Here is a 24,538-nt window from a genome sequence, read left to right as displayed (position 1 = left end):
TTCCCAGACTGGTTATGTTTAATAAAAAATAACTTATTTGCTTAAATTTTAACATCATCTCTTTCGAAATAGTCTCCTTACTAGTCCCCATGTTCCTATCACTTTTGGAATCTGGTCTGGAAGTCCATTTCTGTAAGCGAGTTGAGGACCTGCGATTCACTCTTGTCAAAACGGTGACCTTTGAGCTGCATTTTCATCTTGGATGAAGAGATAGAAGTCTGCAAGTGCTAAGTCTGATGAAGAGGGTGGATACGGATGTGATACCTTGTTTTTGGTGGGAAACTCACGAGTGAGGAGAGCTTGGTGACAGGGTGCATTGTCACCATAAAGAATCCAATTTTATGCGCTCCACCAAATGTCACTTTCACCAAATGTCCTCCCTCAAATACTTCAAAATGTCACAATAAAACTATTGATTGACAGTCTAGCCCTGGGCATGAATTTTTAATGCACAATACTGAGGATGTCCAAAAAAAAAAATAATGAGCTCTGTCATGCCTTTTGAGGCATCTGTGCCACTTGAAACATTGCATATGACCCATTGCCTTATTGCCATAAGCTTGCCAAAGCATGCTCAATGTCTCTATAATAGCTTTCCCAAGTTTAACATAAAATTTCTTGTTGGCTCTTTGTTCTGACTTCCTGTCCATGACAAAAGATAACAGTCTACAACATGCATGTAAAGTAAACACAGCAATATCACTCAGCACACTGCTTCTTGAAGGTCGCTGTTAGTTCTCACTTCGCATGCAACCATGTGCTGCCATCTGTTGGCATGCTACAGAACTAGTACAGGAACTTTTTGATGCCACCTTGTATGACTCATTTGGGAGGTTTTGGGCCTGTGCTATCCTGGAATGAGTATGCACAATATTTTTGAAGACATGGACAAATCAAAGTAGAACTGGACAGGTCACAACATGAAGAGAATGAAAACAACAAGTAGAGCTCAGGGTTTACTCGTAAGAACTTTAAAAACTACAAATAGAATTGTGGTCATCAACAGATTCAATGGCAAAACATCAATGACAAATTACAGACAAAAAATTGAGAGAATCCAGAAAATTACAAATTAAACTGTGGTTCAGTTCTATACTTAAGAGATGAGGAATTATGTACATTATTTACATTTGACGGATATTTGCCCACATTTATTGTTAACACAATGTTTTAGGCATATGGCGTAGTGGTTAGCAGCGTGGGCTACTAACCCCAAGATTCCAAGTTCGATTCCAGGCAGTGACCTGAATAATAATCATAATAATGATATCGAAAAATACTTTAGGAATGAGAACCCAAGTTAGAAATTTCTCCAAGACACCTGATGAAGGCTTGAGGGTGTATCAGCTGAAACGTTGAGTTAACAACAAGCAAGATGAGGACAAATATCCGTCAAATGTAAATGATGTAAATAATAAACCGAGGTTGTCAGTTGATGTAATATCAAGATGATATCAAGATCTTCAAACCTAGAAAGTGGAGAGCGAGAGAAGCACAAAACCCAAAACAAATTGTGACAGCTGAGGAAGATGTACTCTCAGAGAAGGCTGGGGGACAATGTTTGGAACTAATGCTGAAGAAGAAAGATAATAACATTAGTAATATTAAGCAGATAATATTAGATTGAAGTGAGTGGCTACAACTGTTAGTGTGTGTGGTGTTTTAAATGGCCACTAATAGGACCAATTCCATCATGGGCATTTGGTTTACATTTTCACACTCAGATCAAATAAATTACTGTTACTGGGGGTGGTGGTAGTGTTGGCAACATTGCTGGTAATAACAGGGGGGGGGGTGATAATGGTGGTGGAATAAAAATAGCTAAATTTGTTCTTATGTTTCATCTTTTTTTTTCTTTCTTTTTTTTACCTCTATTCCAAAAAAGTGTAAGTTTACATGTTTTCCTCATTCTTCATGTAATGCCTGTCTATTTCCTCCACCCTCTCTTTTTTCTTTTTCTCTCTCTCTTCCATTCCATTACTCCCCTCACTTTCATCCCAATTCCTCTTTCCCCTCCCCTCCTTTGTATTTACATTCCTGTGTGTACTTCTCCCTATTTCTCTCTTTCTTTACCTCCTCCTCCCTCTCTTTGTATTTCTTTCTCCATTTCTCTCCATTTTTATGTTCTTTTCCCTAACACCTCAAGGAACCACACAGGTACCAGTTCTTTATTAACCCACACATAACACATTAAAATTCCTATGTTCACCCTTCAAACAAACACACACACACACACACGCATGTACATTTACGCATTCATATACAAATATGAGTATGGCATACATACACAGGTGCATACACATGCATACACACATAAGCGTGTGTATGCCATGTGGACATACATGTATGGTATGCTTGTACATACATTCATATACAAGCATATGCATTTCATATATGCACACAGGCATGCATTCATGGAATGCATGCCTGTGTGCATACGAGTATGAATGTTATATGCACACATAATCACACATGCGTATGCTCACCCACACATCCATATTGTTTTCAAGGTTTTACATAACAGCATTCATTTGTAGTTGGAAGCTTACTTTTACATCTGTAATAAAATAGTAACTTCTTTAATGCTGTTTCTATTTTTTATTATTATTGTTATTATTATTATTCCTCCCCATTTTTCCAACTTGAAGAACACGGGGAATTTTCCAGTAAGATGATATTACAAACCAGGTGTGTTCCGAAATCAACATAACTAGCTCTAATAATAGCCCAGTTGCATTATGCTTCAGTAACACATTATTCCATGCCAACTGACGATATTTACTTCAATACACGTATATATTGCATAGTGTTAGAATTTATTCTTTTATACATTTACTAATTTCAGTCATTGGACTGCGGCCATTCTGGAGCACTGTGTAATTGATTATATCAACCTCTCCAGAACCCACACACAGCCTTCTCTGCAATACCTCTTTTATCCAATATTGAATAAAGGTAAAATGGATATAGGTAGAACTTGAACTCAGAATGTGAAAGGACATTAGGCTCTATCTTCTGCTATAGCTTCAATTTTGCCAATACCTTATAAATGGAATTTGGTAGATGGAAACTATATGGAATCATCTCTAGCCTGTAATCAGACAGCATGTAGATGACATTTTAATGCTGGTTTCTCACAAGAGAGTAATTATCATATTATAATGCATTCAGCAACTTTGACAACCTCAAAGGCTTTGAAATAAGCTAGCTAATGACAGCTAACTGGCAGAATTGTTAGCACACCAGATGGAATGCTTAGAGACATTTCTTCTGGCTTTATGTTTTGAGTTTGAATTCAGCCAAGGTCAACTTTGCCTTTCATCCTTTTGGGGGTCAATGAAATAAGTACCAGTTCAATGTAATTGACTAACCCACTTTTCACAAAATTGCTGGCTTTGTGCTAAAAGTAGTAAGAATTATTACAAAAGATGGTGCCCCAGCATGGCCTCAGTCTCTGGCTGAAACCAGTAAAAGTAAAAATAACACCAGATTGTCTCTCTTTCTCTCTCTCCCCTTCTGTCTCCCTTCCTATTCCCTTTCCCCCTCTCTCTACCTAGAAACCAGAGAGAAGGGATCCAGTAATACCAGCTTCTACTAGAAAACAGCTTGTAGGTGTCTATTTGTGCACTAGAGGTTAGTCCTACTTCCCTGAGCCAAGGCTGCCTGTGTATGAGATGAAATAATTTGTGTTCACAACAAAAACAGTCTTTACGGCTTACAACTTTCACATCTTTAATAGAAATAGTTAGCTTCTTCTTTAGTGCTGTTCTATTTTTTTTTTCTTTTATTCCTCCTGGAGCATCTACAAAGGAAGTTAATGACCGATGTCTGTGTAGCATTCATTACTAGACACTAGCTTGATAGTATAACCCCAAAGAAGCTTCATTACATCTTGATGACATCATCATCATCATCTTCAATTAATGTCCCTGTTCCATACTAGCTTGGTTGAATGTTGTCAAGACCCAATGGGTCCAAGGACTGCATCAAGCTCCAGGGTCTGTTTTGGCATGGTTTCTATGGCTGGATGCCCTTCCTAATGCCAACCACTCTGAGAGTGTGCATTAGGTGCTTTTTTTCTTGCCATCAGTACTATTGAGGTTGCCATGCTGTTTATAGAACTACAAACCCCTGGGAAGGTGAGGTCACTGGCTGTCTATCTGGCTGGTTGCCTGTCTATTTGGCTGGCTGGCTGGCTGCCTGTCTGGCTGGTTGCCTGTCTGTCTGGCTGTTTGTCTGTCTGGCTGCCTGTTTGGCTGTCTGCCTGTCTGGCTGCCTGTCTGTCTGCCTGGCTGGCTGGCTGCCTGTCTGTCTGTCTGGTTGCCTGTCTGTCTGGTTGCCTGTCTGTCTGGTTGCCTGTCTGACTGGTTGCCTGTCTGACTGGTTGCCTGTCTGTCTGGCTTCCTGTCTACCTGCCTGTCTGGCTGGCTGTCTGTCCAGCTGCTTGCCTGTCTGACTGACTGCCTGCCTGTCTGGCTGGCTGCCTGTCTGTCTGTCTGGCTGGCTGCCTGTCTGTCTGTCTGGCTTGCCTGCCTGTCTGTCTGGCTGCCTGCCTGTCTGTCTGTCTATTTGGAACATAATATTATGACTATCTGGACAACAGCAGATGCATGTTTCAAATATCTTGTGTGGCTATCCATCTTTAATTACCAAAGAGTTTTTTTCTCCCAAAGTAGTATGTATGGGTTCTTACAGTTACATTTGAGATATCATGTTAGACTTATATAAGAGGTCAATTAAATGGCAGGGGAATAAAAAATTGTTATGAACTTCATCAGCTTACAGCTGTTTTTGTTATAAGATACAATGCTCTCACAGTTGAGTGTTTGTATCTCACCTTATAGCTTCGTTTTTGAAGTGAAATCCTGATGAAATTATAAGGTGATACACAAGCTCTCAACTTTGAGTGCATTTGTACCCTATAACAGAAACAGCTTTAAGCTAATAAAGGTCATTACATAATTTGTCATTTCCCTGTCATATATATAATCTCTTATTACCCTCTACAACTAAGTTTTTTTCTAAAGTATATTCAATTCCAACATCAAGTTATTAGTATCACTTTGCCTAAGAAAAATATCATTTGACATCTGTTTTCCATGCTGGCATGGGTTGGATGGTTTGACAGGAGCTGGCCAGTTGATGAATGTCTGTTTTGGCATGGTTTCTATGGCTGGTTGCTCTTCCTAATGTCAACCACTTAAGGGTGCTTTTTATCTGGTACCAGTACCCATGTGCCCACAAGATTAGGAATGCTCAGCTGGAGAGGGATGCAGAGAATATATACAAGTTGGTATCAAAAAGTTCCTAGACTAGTTATTTTTGATAAAAAATAACTTTTTTTATCTAATTCTTAACATCATCTGCTAAGAAATAGTCAACCTTGCACATCAATACACTGCTCCCAGCATTCCTGCCACTTTTGGAATCCAGCCTGGAAGTTATTTTCTGTGAGTTGAGGACCTTCTGCGATTTTCTCTGGATCTCAACAACAGTGTTAAAACGGTGACCTTTGAGCTGTATTTTCATCTTGGAGAAGAGATGGAAGTCCACAGGTGCTAGATCTGGTGAATAGGGCAGATACAGAAGCAATACCATTTTGTTTTTGGTGAGAAACTCATGAGTGAGGAGAACTTGGTGATAAAATGCATTAGTGTTGTGAAGAATCCAATTTTTCGCACTCCACAGACCCGGTCGCTTTCACCAAATATCCTCCTTCAAATGATTCAAAACTTCATTGATTGTCCCCCAATGATCTTCATGCACATGCTGATGAATTCTCTCCACATTTCTGGGGCTGACAATCTTGGCAAGTCTTCTGGATTACTCATCATCTTCCAGAGCTGATATTCCACTTTTGAAGCACCCATGCCACTCAAAACATTGCATACAACCCATTACCAAAGCATGGTCAATGTTTCTGAAGCAGACTTCCAAAGTTAAATGCGAAATTTCGTGTTGGCTCTTTGTTCCATCTTACTGTCCATGACAAAAATTGCAGACTACAGCTTACACACACAATCACAGAAACACACACAAATTTCAGAACTTGGAAAATAAACACAGCAATATCACTTGGCACACTGCCTCATGAAGATCACTGCTAGCTTTCACTGCACACACAACTGTGTGCTGCCATCTGTTGGCATGCTACAGAACTAGTCCGGGTACCTTTTGATACCACCTTGTGTGTGTGTGTATATATATATATATATATATATATATATATATATATATATATATATATATATATATACATACATACATACATACATACATACATACATGTGTGCATGTGTTTATATATATATATATATATATATATATATAATACATTCAACAAATATTTTGTGTATCTTTGATTATAAAGACTCATAGATACTTTTGATGAAGTCGTAAGATCAAAGAATATGAAAATTCATTTGCTGAGATAACTCTGTAACTTGGAATCTTTTAAAACATTTGGAGTTGGGAGCAGTCATAACAAAGAAAAAGAAAGTAAAGAAAAAGAAAGTAAAGAAAAAGAAAGTAAAGAAAAAAACAAAACAGATATGAAAAATAACATTAGAATAATAGAATATGCTACCTATTCACACTCTTGACTAATTCTTTAGCTTAATGAGTAAAGATCTATGAAACAAAAATGTTTATGAAAAAACTATTTATATAATTAATTTGATATTTAAGATTCAACTTACCCTTTTAATGGTTCGATTTTAAACTCAAAGAATGTTCTTTTTTTGTTATTTATTTATCTATTGTTTATGATTCTAGAGCAAAGGAAAAAAAGGTGAGGTGGAAATAAAATTCTAACAAAAATTTTTTTTTTCTAAAAATCTTCAAAGCAAAATTAAAATCAGATCAAATTCTAATTTTTTATTTTCGATTTTATTTATTTATTTTCACTTTTCTTGCTTACTTTTTTGTTTCATCTCCCTACCTCCTCCTTTATCTCTCAGCACGCACGCACACACACACACACACAACTTTATTGCTCATATTCAGTGTAATGAAATGCAGTATCATAATTCAATTGAACTATTGCACTTTTTTTGTTGTTATTTTTGTTGTTCATTTGATAGGATAGCGTGAATTTTATTTATGAAATAAAACAGGAATACTGTCATAGGATTGGTTGCATAAATTGTGAATAATGTCATGTGATTGCATAAGACATGAATAAACAAATAATGTTATATGATTGATCACATTTTGTGAAACTCTTTTTAAATGCAAACAAGAATAATGTTCTGAAATTGATTGCATAAAACAGGGTTAATGTCAGATGATTGATTGCATAAAACGTGATTAATGTTGTGCAATTGATTGCATAGTGTGGAAATCTTTTATCCAGGAAACAAAGTTAAGTGCATACTTTCAAAATTGGTGCTATTAATGTTAGCTTAAGTCAAACCATAAATGTGCTGTTGTTTAGTCATTATTGCACAGACCTATCATTAAAAGTTTTCCATCAATGACCTCACTGTCGAGTTGTATTGCAAGGAAACAAGTATCTCACTTGTCATTTAAGTCGATGATTGGGGAAGAGTTGATAGTTAACTATGTAACGTTTCTGTTCATTCGTTCAACAGTCTGACCTGCTGGAACACTATACTTTCTGTGTTTGTGTGTGTGTGTGTAATAATATACATAAAAAAAGCAGAGAGAATTAGAGATTCCCTTAGTTTACTTGACAGCTTGATCCTCAAAAAATATGACACTTTCTCTGTATGTGGTGGGGTGTACATAATAATATACTTAAATCTAAAGAGGAAAGCAAAGAAACAGAAGCATTTCTATAATTGGTAACATAATCAGGCTTAATGCAATGAATACTGGAAGTTGATTCGTGTCAAAGAATCTGCTCTTTATCTACAGGCGCAGAGTAAACTCTGCTAAAGGCTAACTGGAGTACTTTAAATTTATAGGTCTACTAAAGGTGAGCAATCCTGTGGTGAAATGCATTCCAGCTGTGATCACTCAAAGCTTTTATTCAAGCGTAATGAATCTAGGACTACATTATTTAATGTATCATTTTTTTTTAGCCATGGCTGTGTGGTAAGAAGCTTGCTTCCAAACCATTTGGTTCTAGGTTCACAGCTACTGCATGGAGCCTTGAGCAAGTGTTTTCTATTATAGTCCCAGGCCAACCAAAGCCTCGTGAGCAGATTTGGTAGACAGAAGCCCATGATATATGTATGTAATGTGTTTGTCCCACCACCACCACCACCACCACTTGACCACTGGTTTGGCAAAAGAGACTGGTAGTGTAAGTACCAGGTTGAAGAAAAAAATAACCAAGTATTAGGGTCAATTCGTTCAGCTAAAAAAACACTTCAAAGCTGCAGTCCAATAACAAACAAGTAAAAGATAATAGATAGATAGGAAAGTGTGATTAGGGGGTATGATTTTGGCTGGTTTTCTTGAAAGTCAAACAACTGCAAATAAGGTTCTTTAATTGTTGTATTTTATCTTCATGTTAACTAACTGAAACATATCATTCATGTTATGAGGCTTTGAATGACATTTTGATTTAATTATAAACTTGTTTAGTGGAGGTGATCAAGGGTAAGTTGATATTAAGTGCTGATCACACAGTTATTGATATTCTTAGATACCTCATTGTACTACTACTTTACCCAGACACTTAAGTCAACGTTTCTGTCTACCTAGCTATAAATTGGTGCAATAAAATGGTATACTTCTCTGTACTGTATCCATGACCATGGCACTTAACTGTCAACAGTTTAGTCTACCTAGCTATAAATATGTACCACAGTGTTGTACAATTCACTGTATAATGTCTACAGTCAAGAAAATATCAACAGTTCAGTGTACGGTGTCTATGAATTATCGACGGTTTACTCTGTCAAGCTGTATATTGGCCCCACAGTGTAGTTTAGTTCAAACAAAATACAAATCATTATTGGTGAAATGGAAGTCTAATAATATCAGTGGACTCAAAAGATCATTGGTGCCTTGTTTTTACAAGAGTAGTTAATACAGTACAAGCAAATAATTAGGCAAGACCCCCAAGTCTTTGTAATAGGTTTGGAAACCATTTTATCTTTAACTTGTTTTAGTCATTAGACTGTGGCCATGCTGGGGCACCACCTTGAACTTTTAGTCCAATGAATTGACCCCAGTACTTATTTTTTAAGCCTAGTATTTATTCTATTGGTCTCTTTTGTCAAACTGCTAGGTTATGGGGACATAAACATATCAACACCGGTTGTCAAGTGGTGATGGGAGAACAAAAACACAGACACACACACACATATGACAGGCTTCTTTCAGTTTTCATCTACCAAATTCACTCAAATGGCTTTGATTGGCCTGAGGCTATAGTAGAAGACACTTGCCCAAGGTACCACGCAGTGGGACTGAACCCAGAACCATGTAGTTGGGAAGCAAGCTTCTTACCATACAGCCACTCCTGCACCTTTTTATTTTTTAAAATCTTTTTATTTATTTCAGTCATAAGACTGTGGCCATGCTGGAGCACCACCTTGAATTTTTAGTCAAATGAATCAACCCCAGTACTTATTTTTTAAATTTATTTTTAAGCCTGGTACTTATTCTATTGGTCTCTTTTGCCAAACCATTAAGTTACAGGAATCTAAATACACCAATGCCAGTTGTCAAACAGTGGTAGGAGACAAACATACATATACAAATATGACAGACTTTTTTTAGTTTATAGCCTCCAAATCTACTTTTAAGGCTTTGTGCAAACTGAGGCTATCATAAAAGACACTTGCCCAAGGTGCCACATAGTGGGACTGAACCCAAGACCATGTGGTCAGGTGAAATGTCGAATTTGCTTCAAGAAGATTTGGATCATGTGCTATTGACAAATGATAGAAAGGAGAAAAGAGAATGTCATAGCAAAGAAGAAAGAAAATGCTTCAAACAGATTTTGTCTGTCCAAGAATTAGATAAAAATTTGGAGGAAATTATCCTACCTTCGGTTTTCTTCAGTTTTCTTGCTATATCAATCACCATTAGTGTCCAAATGACATTATGCCATGTTTGTAATTCAGTTATAATGCGGAACAGGAGGAGGTGATGTACTAGTTGTCAAATTGCTACCTCATCATTATTAATAAAAATGGCTCAGGAGGTGGTGGAATGAAAACAAAGAAATTGTAAACAGCTTGACCACTGACATGACACAACATCAATCATTAGTCATTATTTATAGACTGAATGATTCAGTGTTGTCTCATTTGTTGTTCAAACCTATCATTAGAATTGTTTGAACCAAAATTTGGAATCTACTTTTTAGTTCCAAGTCCAACAATGGAAGCTGTGAATGACTGTCTCGTTTTGTCATTTCTCTACTATTTATTCCCCTGTAGCACATGTTTTAATATGGATGCCTTCAATAGAATCAATTATTCATGGAATTATCAATAAGTTGCTATTCAGAAAAGCATACACGACTGGAGAGAGAGAGAGAGAGAGAGGGAGAGGGAGAGAGAGAGAGAGAGAGAGAGAGAGAGAGAAAGCAGCACAAGTTATGTGATTAAGACAGGGGGAGGAAGGAAAAGAGAGTGAGAGAATGGAAATGAGAAAAGTGTGAATTGAAATGCCCTTTGTGTGTATGTTTGCTGTGTCTATGTATGTGTGTATGTATGTATGTATGCATATACACATATATGTGTGTATATATGTGTGTGTGTGTGTATACATATATATATATATATATATGTGTGTGTATATATATGTGCATATATATATATATATATGTGTATTTATGTATATATGTGTGTGTGTGTGTGAGTAATGGTTCTATTAAAGTGTTTGTCACATACACAAACATGTCTTTGGAAACCAGTAGAATAACAATACAATAATCTTCCTTAGAATCACCAATATTCAATATAGAAAAAAATATAACAGAAACCATCTTCTTAATAAGGATTTTTTTTGCTTTTTTTTTGCTTTGCTTTAATAGACAAACAACAAATATTTAAAGATAATGTGGTATGTGAGAGGCTTTGGCAAAAGCAATATTCTTCAGACAGGACCAAAGGCAACAGTTTAGATAATGAGAGCAAAATTGACTTCTGAAGATTTGCTAGAAATTTTTATCAAGTTCCTAAAATCTGTGAGACATACTCAAAATGTTTAGAAAGACATGGTCGTATAGATAAAATATTCTCTTCCTAATTTAGCTTCAGATTCAGTTTCACTGTATGACACAATGTCTTCTACGTATTGGTGGATTTATTTGATGGAAACTGAAAGAAGCATGTCATGTGTTGTATGAGTGAGTTTGTCTACAGATATGTCCATTCACTGATTGTGAACAATGTTATCATTAATGTTGTTGTTTGTTTTTAGTTCTTGACTTAAATATATCCTGGCTGTTTGTTGTTTGATAGACTGAGAATTTTTCTGGTCATTGAAAAATTTGCCCTAACCTAGGTGCAGGAGTGGCTGTGTGGTAAGTAGTTTGCTTACCAACCACATGGTTCCGGGTTCAGTCTCACTATGTGGTACCTTGGGCAAGTGTCTTCTACTATAGCCTTGGGCCGACCAAAGCCTTGTGAGTGGATTTGGTAGACGGAAACAGAAAGAATACCTGTCGTATATATGTGTATATATATATATATATATATATATATATATGTATGTGTGTGTGTGTATGTTCGTGTGTTTGTGTTTGTCCCCCCAACATCGCTTGACAACCTGTAACTTAGTGGTTCGGCAAAAGAGACCGATAGAATAAGTACTAGGCTTACAAAGAATTAGTCCTGAGGTCGATTTGCTCGACTAAAGGCGGTGCTCCAGCATGGCCGCAGTCAAATGACTGAAACAGGTAAAAGAGTAGAGTAACCTACTGTTGTGTGTCTTTACATTGTGAGTTCAAATTCTGCTGAGGTTAACTTCATTTTTAATCCTTTCAGGATTGGTAAAATAAATACCAGCCGAGTACTGGGGTGAATGTAATCGACTTACTCTCTCCCTCAAAATTCCTGGCCTTGTGCCAAAATTTGAAATCATCATTATAATTATTATTTTCATTTCACTTCTCAGTGCTCTTGATTTCACTTGCTCTGATTAATTTAGAATGGACAATAACTTATTATCAAAGGTCTCACAGGGACCCTTTCTACAATACTTAACACCTAAGTAACAATCTCAAGATCCTAACTGTCCCCAATAGACTAGTTTTCTGAGCAGGTTCTACCCTCATGTCAATTCCAGGTCAATGTAATTAGCTAGTTCTTCTCCCGGCAGAAAGGATTATTGTTGTTAAGGCTGCAGTCTGGCAGAATCCTTAGTGCATCAGACAGAATGCTTAGCAGCATTTCTTCTAGCTCTTTACATTCTAAGTTCAAATTTTGCCAAAGTCGACTTTGCATTTCATCCATTTTGGGTCAATAAAATAAGTAGCTGTGGAATACTGGAGGTTCAATGTTATCAACTAGTTCCTTCTCCTAAAATTTCAGGCCTTGTAACTTTATTAGAAACAGTTATTGCTGACTAAGATACAAATGTCCTTCATTTGCATCTACCAGGCAGGATTGTGTATGTAAGCTCTTGTTCTGATTTGGAAGAAAACTATGCCTGTTTTAATTGTTTCGAATGAGTTCCTGGAACATGCATTGTTTATTGTATTATATATATATATATATATATATATATATATATATATATATATATATATATATATATGATGAAATAACAAAGGCGGCTATATGCAAAATAAAACTGAAAAAGGAAAAATTCAATTACCACTAATTGTGACTGTGGATGCCAAGTAGAACCTATATTGCTAGAAATAAGAGTTAAAAAACCAAATGGCTGCGGATAAGCATCATGCTTTGAAACTTTAAGTACCATGGAATTTGAATCAAACTGTTTTCATCATACACATACGCTCACACACACACATATATAACTGCAGGTGTGGTTATGTGGTAAGAAGCAATGGAAACTGAAGGAAGTCAGTTGTGTATATACATTTATATATAATGTGTGTGTGTGTATATATATATATATAACTGTCCGATGAATGGGAACGTGAAACTCAGAGTAACAGTTTTTTTGTTATATTTCTGCTGCTTTTAAATAAAGTATATATATATATAATAATACAAAGAATATATATACATGTATACACACATATATGTACATACTTACATCTACATGTGTATATACATGCATATCAGGGTACAGGACGTTAGAACAATAAACTACAGACAACGGAACGAACACATAGGAAAACGGAAAGCCACTTGGAATATCCCTTCATCAGCTGTCTCTATTCTATCTAGACGTTTCGAAGACAAGACAGAACGTACTCTAGAATAGTCTCTTCCTGAGTAGTGGATCAACCCACTACACAGAGGATTCCAAGGTGGCAAACACAAACCAAGACAGGAAAAAATGGACAGTGAAAACAACATTCAAAAGCCGTATATATATATATACACTCACACACACACACACACACACACACACACACATATATATATATATATGTGTGTGTGTGTATGAATTTGTGTCTGTGTTTGTCCCCCACTACCACTTGACAACTGGTATGTTTATGCCCCTGCAACTTAGTGGTTCAGCAAAAGAGACCTATAGGATAAATACTAGGCTTAAAAAAAAATCCTGAAGTTGATTTCTTCAGCTAAGATGCATTTCTCATACCTCTAATTTCCAAAATTCCTGTCAAAACATAACATAACTAAATGTGCCTTTTGTGTGTGTGTATGTATGTGTGTGAGAGAGAGAGAGAGAGAGTAACTATGCATGAATAGGAAGGTGTGTAAATGTGTGTGTGTGTGCAACTTTGCTCCAATGTCTGTGAATATTTTTGTGTGTGTTTGTGTATGTAAAGACACATGTAGATAAGATATAGATTGAACCTGGAAACTCAGGGTTCCAAAATGAGCATCTTGACAGTATTACTATTGCACCCACTTACATGAGAAAACAGTAACCATAGATTGTTGATGTCATAAAAATTTCCTAACTTTCAAAAAAAAAACCTGATGTAATTCTTTTATGGAACAGTGAATCTTAAAGCAGATAAAGCTATAAATAATAACATGTAAATATTGGGTTATATATATTATACATATATGTTATACATTATGTTTTAGCAGAAGTCTTGGAAGATATGGCACCATGTCCCATGGGAAGCCTTTGATGTTTTCTATCCAAAAGGATTTTTTAATCCAATATTTTCATGCTATTATTTATAGCCTTATCTGGTTTGAGTTTCACCGTTCCAAAACGAAAGGTGGGGTGGAGGGAGTGACTATGGATGTTTGTGCATGTGTTATTTCAGTTGATAAGCTACATTAGTGACTCAAAAGCTATGTTTCTATATAATTCATCTCTTCATTCACTTATGTAACTTCTCAGCTAAAATAAAAATGATATAAACACTATATATTAAGTCTTGGCAGTTTAGTTACATTATTCTTCCTAACCATTAGGTCTTGAGTTCAATTCCATTGCATAGAATCTTGGGCAAGTGTCTTCTACTATAGTCCTGGGTTTTGTAAGAGGATTTCATGGAAGGAAAATAAAAGAAGCTCATGTGTGTGTGTGGAGGGATCCTGTGGAAGGGGCAGACCCAGGAAGACGTGGGACAAATTGGTGAGAAAGGATCTTCTGATGCTGGGCCTCAATGAGGAAATGACAAGGGACCAGGACCAGGAGTTGTTGTGATTTGCTGCACTTGAGAAGACACATCATGCGAAGTAAAACTGTGTCACCCATACATACATACATACATACAGGTATGCCTTTTACAGGTGCCGGTGCCTCATAAAGTGCATTCATTCCAGTGTTGCGTAAATACACCTGTACCAGTGGCACATGTAAAGCATCCAGCACACTCTGTAAGGTGTTTGGTGTTAGGAAGGGCATCCAACCATAGAAACTATGCCACAACAGACGACTGGAGTTTGAACAGCTCCTGCCAAACTGTGCAACCCATGCCAGCATGGAAAATAGACATTAAACAATAATGATGATGATGATATCTCTATGTATATATATGTAGGTATCAGTCACATTTGATTAAATATATATATCTCAAAATAGAGATAAATAGATATGAAGTTGCTCCTGCCCAAACAACTATCACCACCATTCCTTGCAGTCAGTCACTTTTCATACAAACATTGATATCTTTTGGCAAGTTTACTTGTCAGAAGTCAGAAGTCAATCTAAGCAATGTGTATGTGTGTGTGTGTGTGTGTGAGAGAGAGAGATGAATAAACACAAGATATTTTTGATTGGAAAAAGAGTAAAAATGAAAGAAATAATAACCAAAAACAATATTGTAGTATTGCACTGAATTAAATTACTGGTTTATAACCTTCATATATGAGTAGACGACATTTTCTTCTTGGGTTGTTGTTGTTGTTGTTTGGTTCAGGTGATGACCAACGATGATCACCACCATCTTGGTGGGGCAAGAGGGTGATGATGATGGTGGTGGGAGTGTAACGATGGTGATGTTGGGGATGATGATAGTGGTGATGGCAGTGATGATGATAATGCTGATGATGATGATGATGATCTTTAAATCTGTCTTGTAATGGCGTTGAAATCATTTGATGATGCTTATCTAGTATATTGTTCTTTGTAAACTGATTACTGAACAAATCATATTCTAAGTGTTGGAAGTAGCAAAGATTCAGCGATTGTGTGTGTGAGAAAAAGGGGTATGAATGAATATGTGTGTATGTATGTATATTATATACACACACAGACACACACACACACACATATATATATATATATATATATATATATATATATATAGAATGTTCCCTTGAGGAATGCTTTAGTGCTGCTTCAATATCCATTTTACGTATCCGCATTATGTTTGCTCAGCAGTTTTATTAGATTGTCATTCAAAATGAGGAAACACTGTCAGAAAATCTGATTGGTTAATAATGAATAAAGCTATTTACCTGTTTGTTAGATCTATAAATTTGTTTCTCTTTCTCTCTTCCCTTCTCTCTATTCCTTTCTCTCCCTTTCTCTCTCCTTCCCTTTCTCTCTCCCCCTTTCCCTCCCTCCCTTTCTCTCTCTCTCTCTCTCTCCCTTTCTCTTCCTCTCTCTACCTCCACCATTCCTCCCGCTCTCTCTCTCTCTCCTTACCTCTATTTTACCTCTCATCCACCAACATTATACCCTCACCATCCTCAATTACCTCTCTTACCTACCCTCCATTAACCTCACATGTCCCCATGCCACCATCACCTATCTTTGCACTAGTAGCTATCTATTATATATCTCTACCACTTTGACTTCACTTTGCTATACCATATCCATACTACCAGCAACTACCTCTGATTCTAGCAATCATTAACTGCCATCATTTCATTATACTAGTGTGATCTGCCTCTCTTCTGCCATGACACCACCTAACCATCACCCTCATCATTCTTATATTTTAGTTACCATTAGGGAAAGCTCTGATGTTTCCAGTGAACAACATTGCTTGGCAGTTACTCTGATATAGTCAAAGGCTTTGTTCATGTCAAAACAACATTGCATCCACTAAGTTTTCAAGGACAAGAGACCATCAATACATGATACAAGAGATCCAGCTTCTTATAGATTTTGCTTTATAGAAACCTTATTGATTATCATTAATCCTTTCTTGCAAAATTATGTTTCATGTTGTTCTGGCAATGATCTTGGTTAGAAGTTTGCTTCCCAACCACTTGGCTCCAGTTAGATCCCACTGCATGGCACCTTGGGCAAGTGTCTGCTATTATAACCTCGGGCTGATCAAAGCCTGTGAGTGGATTTGGGAGACAGAAACTGGAAGAAGCCTGTCATATATATGTGTATATATCTATGTGTATATCTTTGTCTGTATTTGTTCCCCATCATTGCTTGACAACCAGTGTTGAAGTGTTTACATTCCTATAACTGAGCAGTTCAGCAAAACAAACTGATAGAATATGTACCAAGCTTTAAAATTTCCTGGGATTGATTTGTTTCACTAAACCCTTCAAGGCAGTGCTCCAGCATGGCCTCAGTAAAATGACAGAAACAAATAAAAGATAAAAGGCACAGGAGTGGCTGTGTGGTAAGTAGCTTGCTTACCAACCACATGGTTCTGGGTTCAGTCCCACTGCATGGCACCTTGGGCAAGTGCCTTCTACTATAGCCTTGGGCTGACCAAAGCCTTGTGAGTGGATTTAGTAGACGGAAACTGAAAGAAGCCCGCCGTATATATGTATATATGTTTATCTCTGTTTGTCTCCCACACCATCGTTTGACAACCGATGTTGCTGTGTTTATGTCCCTGTAACTTAGTGGTTCAGTAAAGGGAGCTGATAGAATAAGTACTAGGCTTACAAAGAATAAGTTCTGGGGTCAATTTGTTCGACTAAAGGCGGTGCTCCAGCATGGCTGCAGTTAAAATGACTGAAACAAGTAAAAGTGTAAAAGAATCTCCCAAAAAATAGAATTGGTATTTTCTGCAAGTCACATTGTTTCAAAGGAACTTGACATATCTCAACAGAAAATAGTTTCAACGTGACATTTCTTGACAAAGGATAGATCAGTATATAAGCTGCTTTCCACAGCTAAGGGTAATGAAATCTTGAATAGATATATCAGACTTTCACAGTAAAAAGGTTAAAGTGAGAACGATCTGCCAATTCCATTCACAGCTAGGAAGCTTTACAAGAATATTAAATTGATTCCTGTGTTTTACTGGTACTTTATTATATAAAGTCTACATAAATGAAAGACAAAGTTGACCTCGGCAGGATTTGAAACCACTTTGTAAAGAATTGTAACTAAATATCACCACAGCTTTATCAAATACACTTATGAATCTAACAATTCACCACTACCTTCATTGATTTTTAGCTCTAAGTTGGCTTTAATCAAGTAGACCTATGATCAGAAGCATTTCAACTAGGTTATATCCTCCTAAACTTCCTTTTTTAAGATGGTATGATGTGGCTTGAAATAGATTTAGCTGCTATTTCTAACTGGTCAAATAATCAAATGAAGATATGAAGGCAGATATTTAAACTGAATCCATTATATTTGAAATGTTGGAAAAATAATGATAGGAGCAGAGAAGTTTAAAATATGTACAAAGTTTAGGCATGGGTGCATGCCATTTGAAGGTAATGGAAGTATGTCATTTTAATTGGTCGCCTTGTTAGGTTGGAATGATAAGAGAAATTTTATGCTAGTGTATGTGCATCATAGTAATGGTGGAGTAGAGGAGAGAGAGTGAGAGATGCTTCATTGTGTGTGTATAGAGTTAAAGGTAAAGTGGAAAGCATATGTGATGACTTTATCTGCAAAAGTGTTGCTTACAGAATTATTTTGGTTGAGAGAATTCGAAGTAGAAAGATTCTTCTCAGTTTATCAGGATGTTCTTGGCAAGGGACCCCACAAGGTGTAGCTGCAATTTTGGGACACCAAATAGACTGATGCAATACATTTTTTTTTTTTCTTTTTTGCTTTCTTGATGGATGTCTAGCAGTTAGTGGTTGACTTTCTCTCTTCAAGATATGTAAACAGTATCTTTTTGTTGTTGTTGTTAATGGAACATGGAAAAGATAATGGGTTTTATATATTCCTTGTATAACGCACACATTTCAAAAGACTGGCAAAGCATGAATTACATGAGCTTAAATGTCCAATGACACAATAAATGTAGCTGACCCTCTTCATCAATATTGTTAGCAGAAAAAAAAAAAAAAAAAACAGCAACACAAAGAAGGGAATGGGTCCTTATATACACCAGTATGCAAATGAAAATGGCTAAGTTACTGTAAAGGAAATGAGAAAATAAAGTGAGAGGATAACAGTGGGAGAGGAATGTGATGGAGTAGAGAAGTGAAGGGCCTCAAGACTACCTTCACCTAATACATACTCTTTTATACCCTTTTACTTGTCTCAGTCATTTGACTGCGGCCATGCTGGAGCACCGCCTTTAGTCGAGCAAATCGACCCCTGGACTTATTCTTTGGAAGCCTAGTACTTATTCTATCGGTCTCTTTTGCCAAACCTCTAAGTTACGGGGTCGTAAACACACCAGCATCGGCTGTCAAGCGATGTTGGGGAGACAAACACAAACACACAAACACACACACATATGTATATATATACCTATACATATATACGACGGGCTTCTTTCAGTTTCCGTCTACCAAATCCACTCACAAGGCTTTGGTTGGTCTGAGGCTATAATAGAAGACACTAGCCCAAGGTGCCATGCAGTGGGACTGAATCCGGAACCATATGGTTGGTAAGCAAGCTACTTACCACACAGCCACTCCTGTGCCTATCATATCAATGTTTTTTGTTTTTTTATTCATGAACAAAATTGAGTATACTTATGTGGTTTAGAGTGAGTATATTTATCAGAACATAATAATATACACACATGCACGCATGTAGGGAAGGGCACTGCTGTGCCCTTTACAGGTCTTCCTAGACTGGTGAGCTTGATGTCATTAATAATCTTGAGTTTTTGTAAGACCTGTGGGAAAGACCTGAGCAGGAAGGGAATTCCAGGAGACTAACATTTTGGGAAGGAAGAACTGGGTCTAGTGATTGTGGAAAGAGGAGAAATGAAAAGTAGAGAAATGCCTGAGTGAAGGTGGTCATGAACCCAAATAAGTCTGAAGCCATTATGTTGCAAAGGCCATTATATATTACGACCATGGTTCTTAAGTTCCATGGTAATCAGAACATTCTTTGAATGAATATGATTCGTATGAAGGTTACTTTGAGACAATAAATTCTATGAAAATATGTGTTTGTCTTTGTAAGCCCAATGACACATCTAGCAATACCACCAATGTTGCTGAAAGATTTTTGTCTTCTGCTGATATGTTTTTGCATTTTTTAATGCTGTATGTCCATAAGAGATATTATCTCCAGACAAATGCTGCAGTAAATTTAGCTTTCTGAAATGTACCTACATTAAGTATGATAAACAGGTTGCTATTTCAAACTAATACTGCTTTTGTTGCATATAACAAGTATATTTATATATTTTTACAGAAATCACAACATTCTTTATTGTGAAGAGAAAAGAGAAGAACAAACCAAAAGAAGTGGAATCAAGTGAAGATCCTACTCAGTTAGCAATAGAGAATGAAGATAAGTCTGGCAAAGAACCGTCTGAAACAGATAAACTGGAGGTAAGCCTGATTAACTGCTTATAATTTCTTTTTCTTAAATTTTATTTTAAGTTGCTATAATAATTACCTTCCTGTTACACTATGGTTCACTAAGTGGAATAGGTTGCAATAGGTTAGTGTTCCATGAAGAAAACAAAATTATGTGTTAGGCTGAAGCCTTTCCATTCTAAAATAAGCAAATGAAACAAACACTCTTGCCCCTAATCACAAAATCCACTTCTTTGCTGCCCACTAATTTATGCTATTTCTGTGTGAACTTAATTAAACTGATTTTTTGCCAATACATACAGCCCCACCACCAGTGCTTATTCTTCCTGTTCAGTTCTAGTGTCTTACTTTCAAGATTTTTGCCAATACAATCCACCACCTACTACTTCAAGCTATTGAGGAAGCACTTATACAGTTGTTTGACCCATGAGAAAGAGCAGCTAAGTTTTTATCAAATCACATCCCAGCTACCTATATTAAAAAGAAAATCATCATCATTATCATCATCATCATCATCATCATCATCATCATCATCATCATCATTTAATGCCTTTTGTCCCTGCTGACATGGGTTGGATGGTTTGACCAGAATTGGCAAGCTGGGGAGCTGCCCCAGACAAAATGCAAAAATAAATAAGTAGCAAATACATAGAATGATGTTCTGCATATATAAATAAAATAAATGGGCCCTTTTAAAGCCTAGCCAGGCTCATGGGCCCGGTTTCCCGGTTTCAATGGCGTATGTGTTCTCCATCTGGACGGGACGCCAGTCCATTGCAGCGTTACTCATTTTTGCCAGCTGAGTGGACTGGAGCAACGTGGAATGAAGCGTTTTGATCAAGAACACAATGCGTCGCCCGGTCCAGGAACCGAAACCACAATCTTGCGATCATGGTGCTGACACCTTAACCACTAAGCCACGCGCCTCCACTTCTGCATATATACTATGTTTGAAACGCAAAAAAGAGATGGGATTATCCCAACCAAAATGTTGTTTGTTCCTAGGATGCTTGATCAAAGCTGACCAAGGGCTAAATTAACAACAACTCTCCCTACTCACTTTTGATGTTTTCTATATTTTTTTCTGATCCAAACCAGTATTACCATTTCAACCATTTTAATTATACTATTTTACTTTCTAATTATAAATTTCTCTTTACTTTCTTTTTATTCATTTATTTATTTATTTATTTTTATAAAGCAGTGTTCGGCAATATTTTGTTTTCACCTAACATTTTTCACTTGCTTTGTAATTGTTGTTGAAAACATTAACATGTTGGGAATTAAACCAAGCCTATCATAATTACTGGTACTTTCTTTATGTGTGTGTGTATGTGTATATAGCGTTCAATATCTCATCGCGTTCGGCCCAACGGCCTTTAATGTTGTTTTTACTGTTTAATTTTTCCTGTCTTGGTTTTTGTTTGCTACCTTGGAACCATCCGCTAAGCAAGTTAATCCACTAAGCGGGAAGAGCCATTCTAAGAGCGCATTCTGCCTCATCTTCGAAACACCTAGTTTAGAATAGAGGCAGCTGATGAAGGAAAAGTTCCATTAGCGGCTTGTCTGTTTTCCTATGTGTTCATTCTGTTGTCCATAAAAATAGGTCCGTTTTTTGTGCTTTGCTTATATTCCCGTTCCTTTTCTGAGATCCTGTACCCAGATATGCATCTATATATACATGTCGATGTAGGTATGTACATATATGTATGTATACATGCATATGCTCATATATCATTTGTATTATATATATATATATATATATAGTTAGGTTATAGTCTGTTAAGAATGTAGTAGAGCACAGTATTAAGCTCATCCACCTTCAGATTTTACCCAGTTCTATCCAACTGCCAAATTTGCATTGGGGTTTCTGTAGTGTGTGAACGGATAATTGAATAAGCTGGAGTCAACAAGAAGGAGTTAAGAGAAACATTTATTTGTAATCACTACAATTGTTTCCATACAATGTAGTCATCCATGTTCACAGTTATTTCTTTATGCAACCGTTTTCCTGCATTGTGAGATTTTGTTGTGTTTTATCAGGTGATATATAAATATTGTTTCTGTGCTCTGTAAACTCAAATTTTCAGCTTTGATTGCATCCTTTCTGTCTGTTGTGGTTTTGTGAGGTAGTAATATTAAGATGCAAGTGGCTGAGCACTCCACAGACATGTGTACCCTTAACATAGTTCTCAGGGAGTTTCAGCATGACACAGAATGTGACAAAGCTGGCCCTTTGAAATACAAGTACCACTCATTTTTACCAGCTATGTGAAATGAAGTGTCTTGCTCAAGGATGTAACATATCACTAGGAATCAAACCCATGATTTTATGATTGTGAGCCTAATACCCTAACCAGAAAGCCACATGCTTTCACACAATGGCTTATTATTTGCATGGGCCAAATGAAATTCATTGAGCCAAATTTTCTACAGCCAGATGCCCTTCCTGTCACTAACCCTAACTTGTTCCCAAGCAAGATAATATTTCCTCCAATCCTTTAAACTTGAACAACTCAATGACTATGCATGTTTTCATGAGAGATTGCAAAACGGACTACACTGCTTGTATGATGATGACATTTGTTTACAATCAGCACATGATATGGAAACAAAGAGATACAAACACACTTATATACATACACATATAGACATACACACACCTATACAACAGGCTTGTTTCAGTTTCTTTCTACAAAATCCGCTTACAAAGTTGTTTTTTTTATTGGCCTGGGGCTAAAGCTAGAAGAAACTTACTCAAGGTGCCACATAGTAAGACTAAATGCAAAACCATGTAGTTGGAAAGGAAACTTAACTGCATAGCTTTGTTTTATTCAGAGGAGAAAGGAACAGCACCAAAACTGGTTAGAGGAAAATTAGCGATCATAACTTTTTTGCAGGGCTTCTAAATTGATGAAAGAACAGGAACATTTTTCTCAATCTGATGACCTGGCCCAAATGTTTACAACAGAATGTACTCAACTATAGACACACAAGAGTCAAGTGTTGGTGGAATCCAACCAGTCAATAGATTGTCTACTTGCCCATAAATAAAAATGATCCATCAGACTTACAATTTCTGTCTACCAAATTTCACGTGCAAGATTTTGAAAGAATACTCGTACTTTAGGTGCTGTGGGATTTAATTTCATATTCTAATCTGGCTAGAGTCAACTGGGCTTAAATGGAATAGATAATACCATATTTTCTGGCATCGTGTAGATATAGTATATAATGTAAACATTCATACAACTCCATTATCTTTCCAAATCCTGCTGCATTTCTCTTAGAATTTTTGATCATCCAAAGTTGTCTTGGTGTATAAGTCAACCTATCTTTTTTTTTTTTTTCCACACTCTCTCTTTTACTTGTTTCAGTCATTTGACTGTGGCCATGCTGGAGTACTGCCTTTAGTCGAGCAAATCGACCCTAGGACCTATTCTTTGTAAGCCTAGTACTTATTCAATTGGTCGTTTTTGCCGAACCGCTAAGTTACGGGGATGTAAACACACCAGCATCGGTTGTCAAGCGATGGTGGGGGGACAAACACAGACACACAAACGTATATATATGTATATATATATATACAATGGGCTTCTTTTCAGTTTCCATCTACCAAATCCACTCACAAGGCTTTGGTTGGCCCGAAGCTATAGTAGAAGACACTTGCCCAAGGTGCCACGCAGTGGGACTGAACCCAGAACCATGTGGCTGGTAAGCAAGCTACTTACCACACAGCCGTAAATTTTAATCTGAAAAATTTGACTTGTATGCTGGAAAATATGGGATACAAAAGTGTAGAGAGGTCAGTTTGGTGCCTACAACTTTGTGACATTATCACCATGTCAGAAAACATGTTTGACTGTTTTCGTTCTAGCTCTTTACATTCTGAGTTCAAATCCAAGGTCAGTTTTGCCTTTCATTCTTTTTGAGAGTCAGTAAAGTAAGTACCAGATGAGCACTATGATTGGTGTAATTGACTTACCCCACTTCCCCTAAAAATGTTGGCTCTGTGCCAAAATTTGAAACTATTATTATTCAGGTGATGGGCTGGCAGAATCGTTACCATGCCAGGACAAATGCTTAGGCTTAAATAAGTACCAGTTACATACTGAAGTCAATGTAATTGACTTAATCTCTTTACCCCAAATTTGAGGCCTTGTGCTTCCAGTAAAAAGGATTATTATTAATGTCTTATGGTATTTTGTTCCAAGAATGGTGAGCTGGCAGAGTCATGAGTTGAGTAAAAATGTTTAGCAGCATTTTTCTATCTCTTTACATTCTAAGTTCAAATGACAGTTTTCTTCATTTTTTTTTTTTTTTTTTTTTTTCAAAATTAAGTTAAATTTAAGCAGTATATTTCAACATAAATATTG

At 36.7% G+C, this 24,538-nt stretch overlaps 1 protein-coding gene across 2 annotated transcripts in view; it reads left to right on the top strand.

Moving 5' to 3' along the window:
* Nucleotides 1-24,538, top strand: part of LOC106877642 (adenylate cyclase type 9) — a 246,426-nt gene that overhangs the window by 157,585 nt on the left and 64,303 nt on the right. For both annotated transcript variants that reach the window (XM_089365286.1, XM_089365285.1), the window contains exon 3: nucleotides 20,035-20,174. In XM_089365286.1, coding sequence (XP_089221412.1) covers nucleotides 20,035-20,174 — 140 coding nt within the window. The remainder of the gene's footprint in view (nucleotides 1-20,034; nucleotides 20,175-24,538) is intronic.

Source organism: Octopus bimaculoides, chromosome Z (assembly GCF_046866305.1).
Source record: "Octopus bimaculoides isolate indiv1 chromosome Z, ASM4686630v1, whole genome shotgun sequence".
Lineage (NCBI taxonomy): Eukaryota > Metazoa > Mollusca > Cephalopoda > Octopoda > Octopodidae > Octopus > Octopus bimaculoides.
Note: the sequence above shows the minus strand (reverse complement) of the source record. Positions and strands in the feature narration are given on the sequence as shown.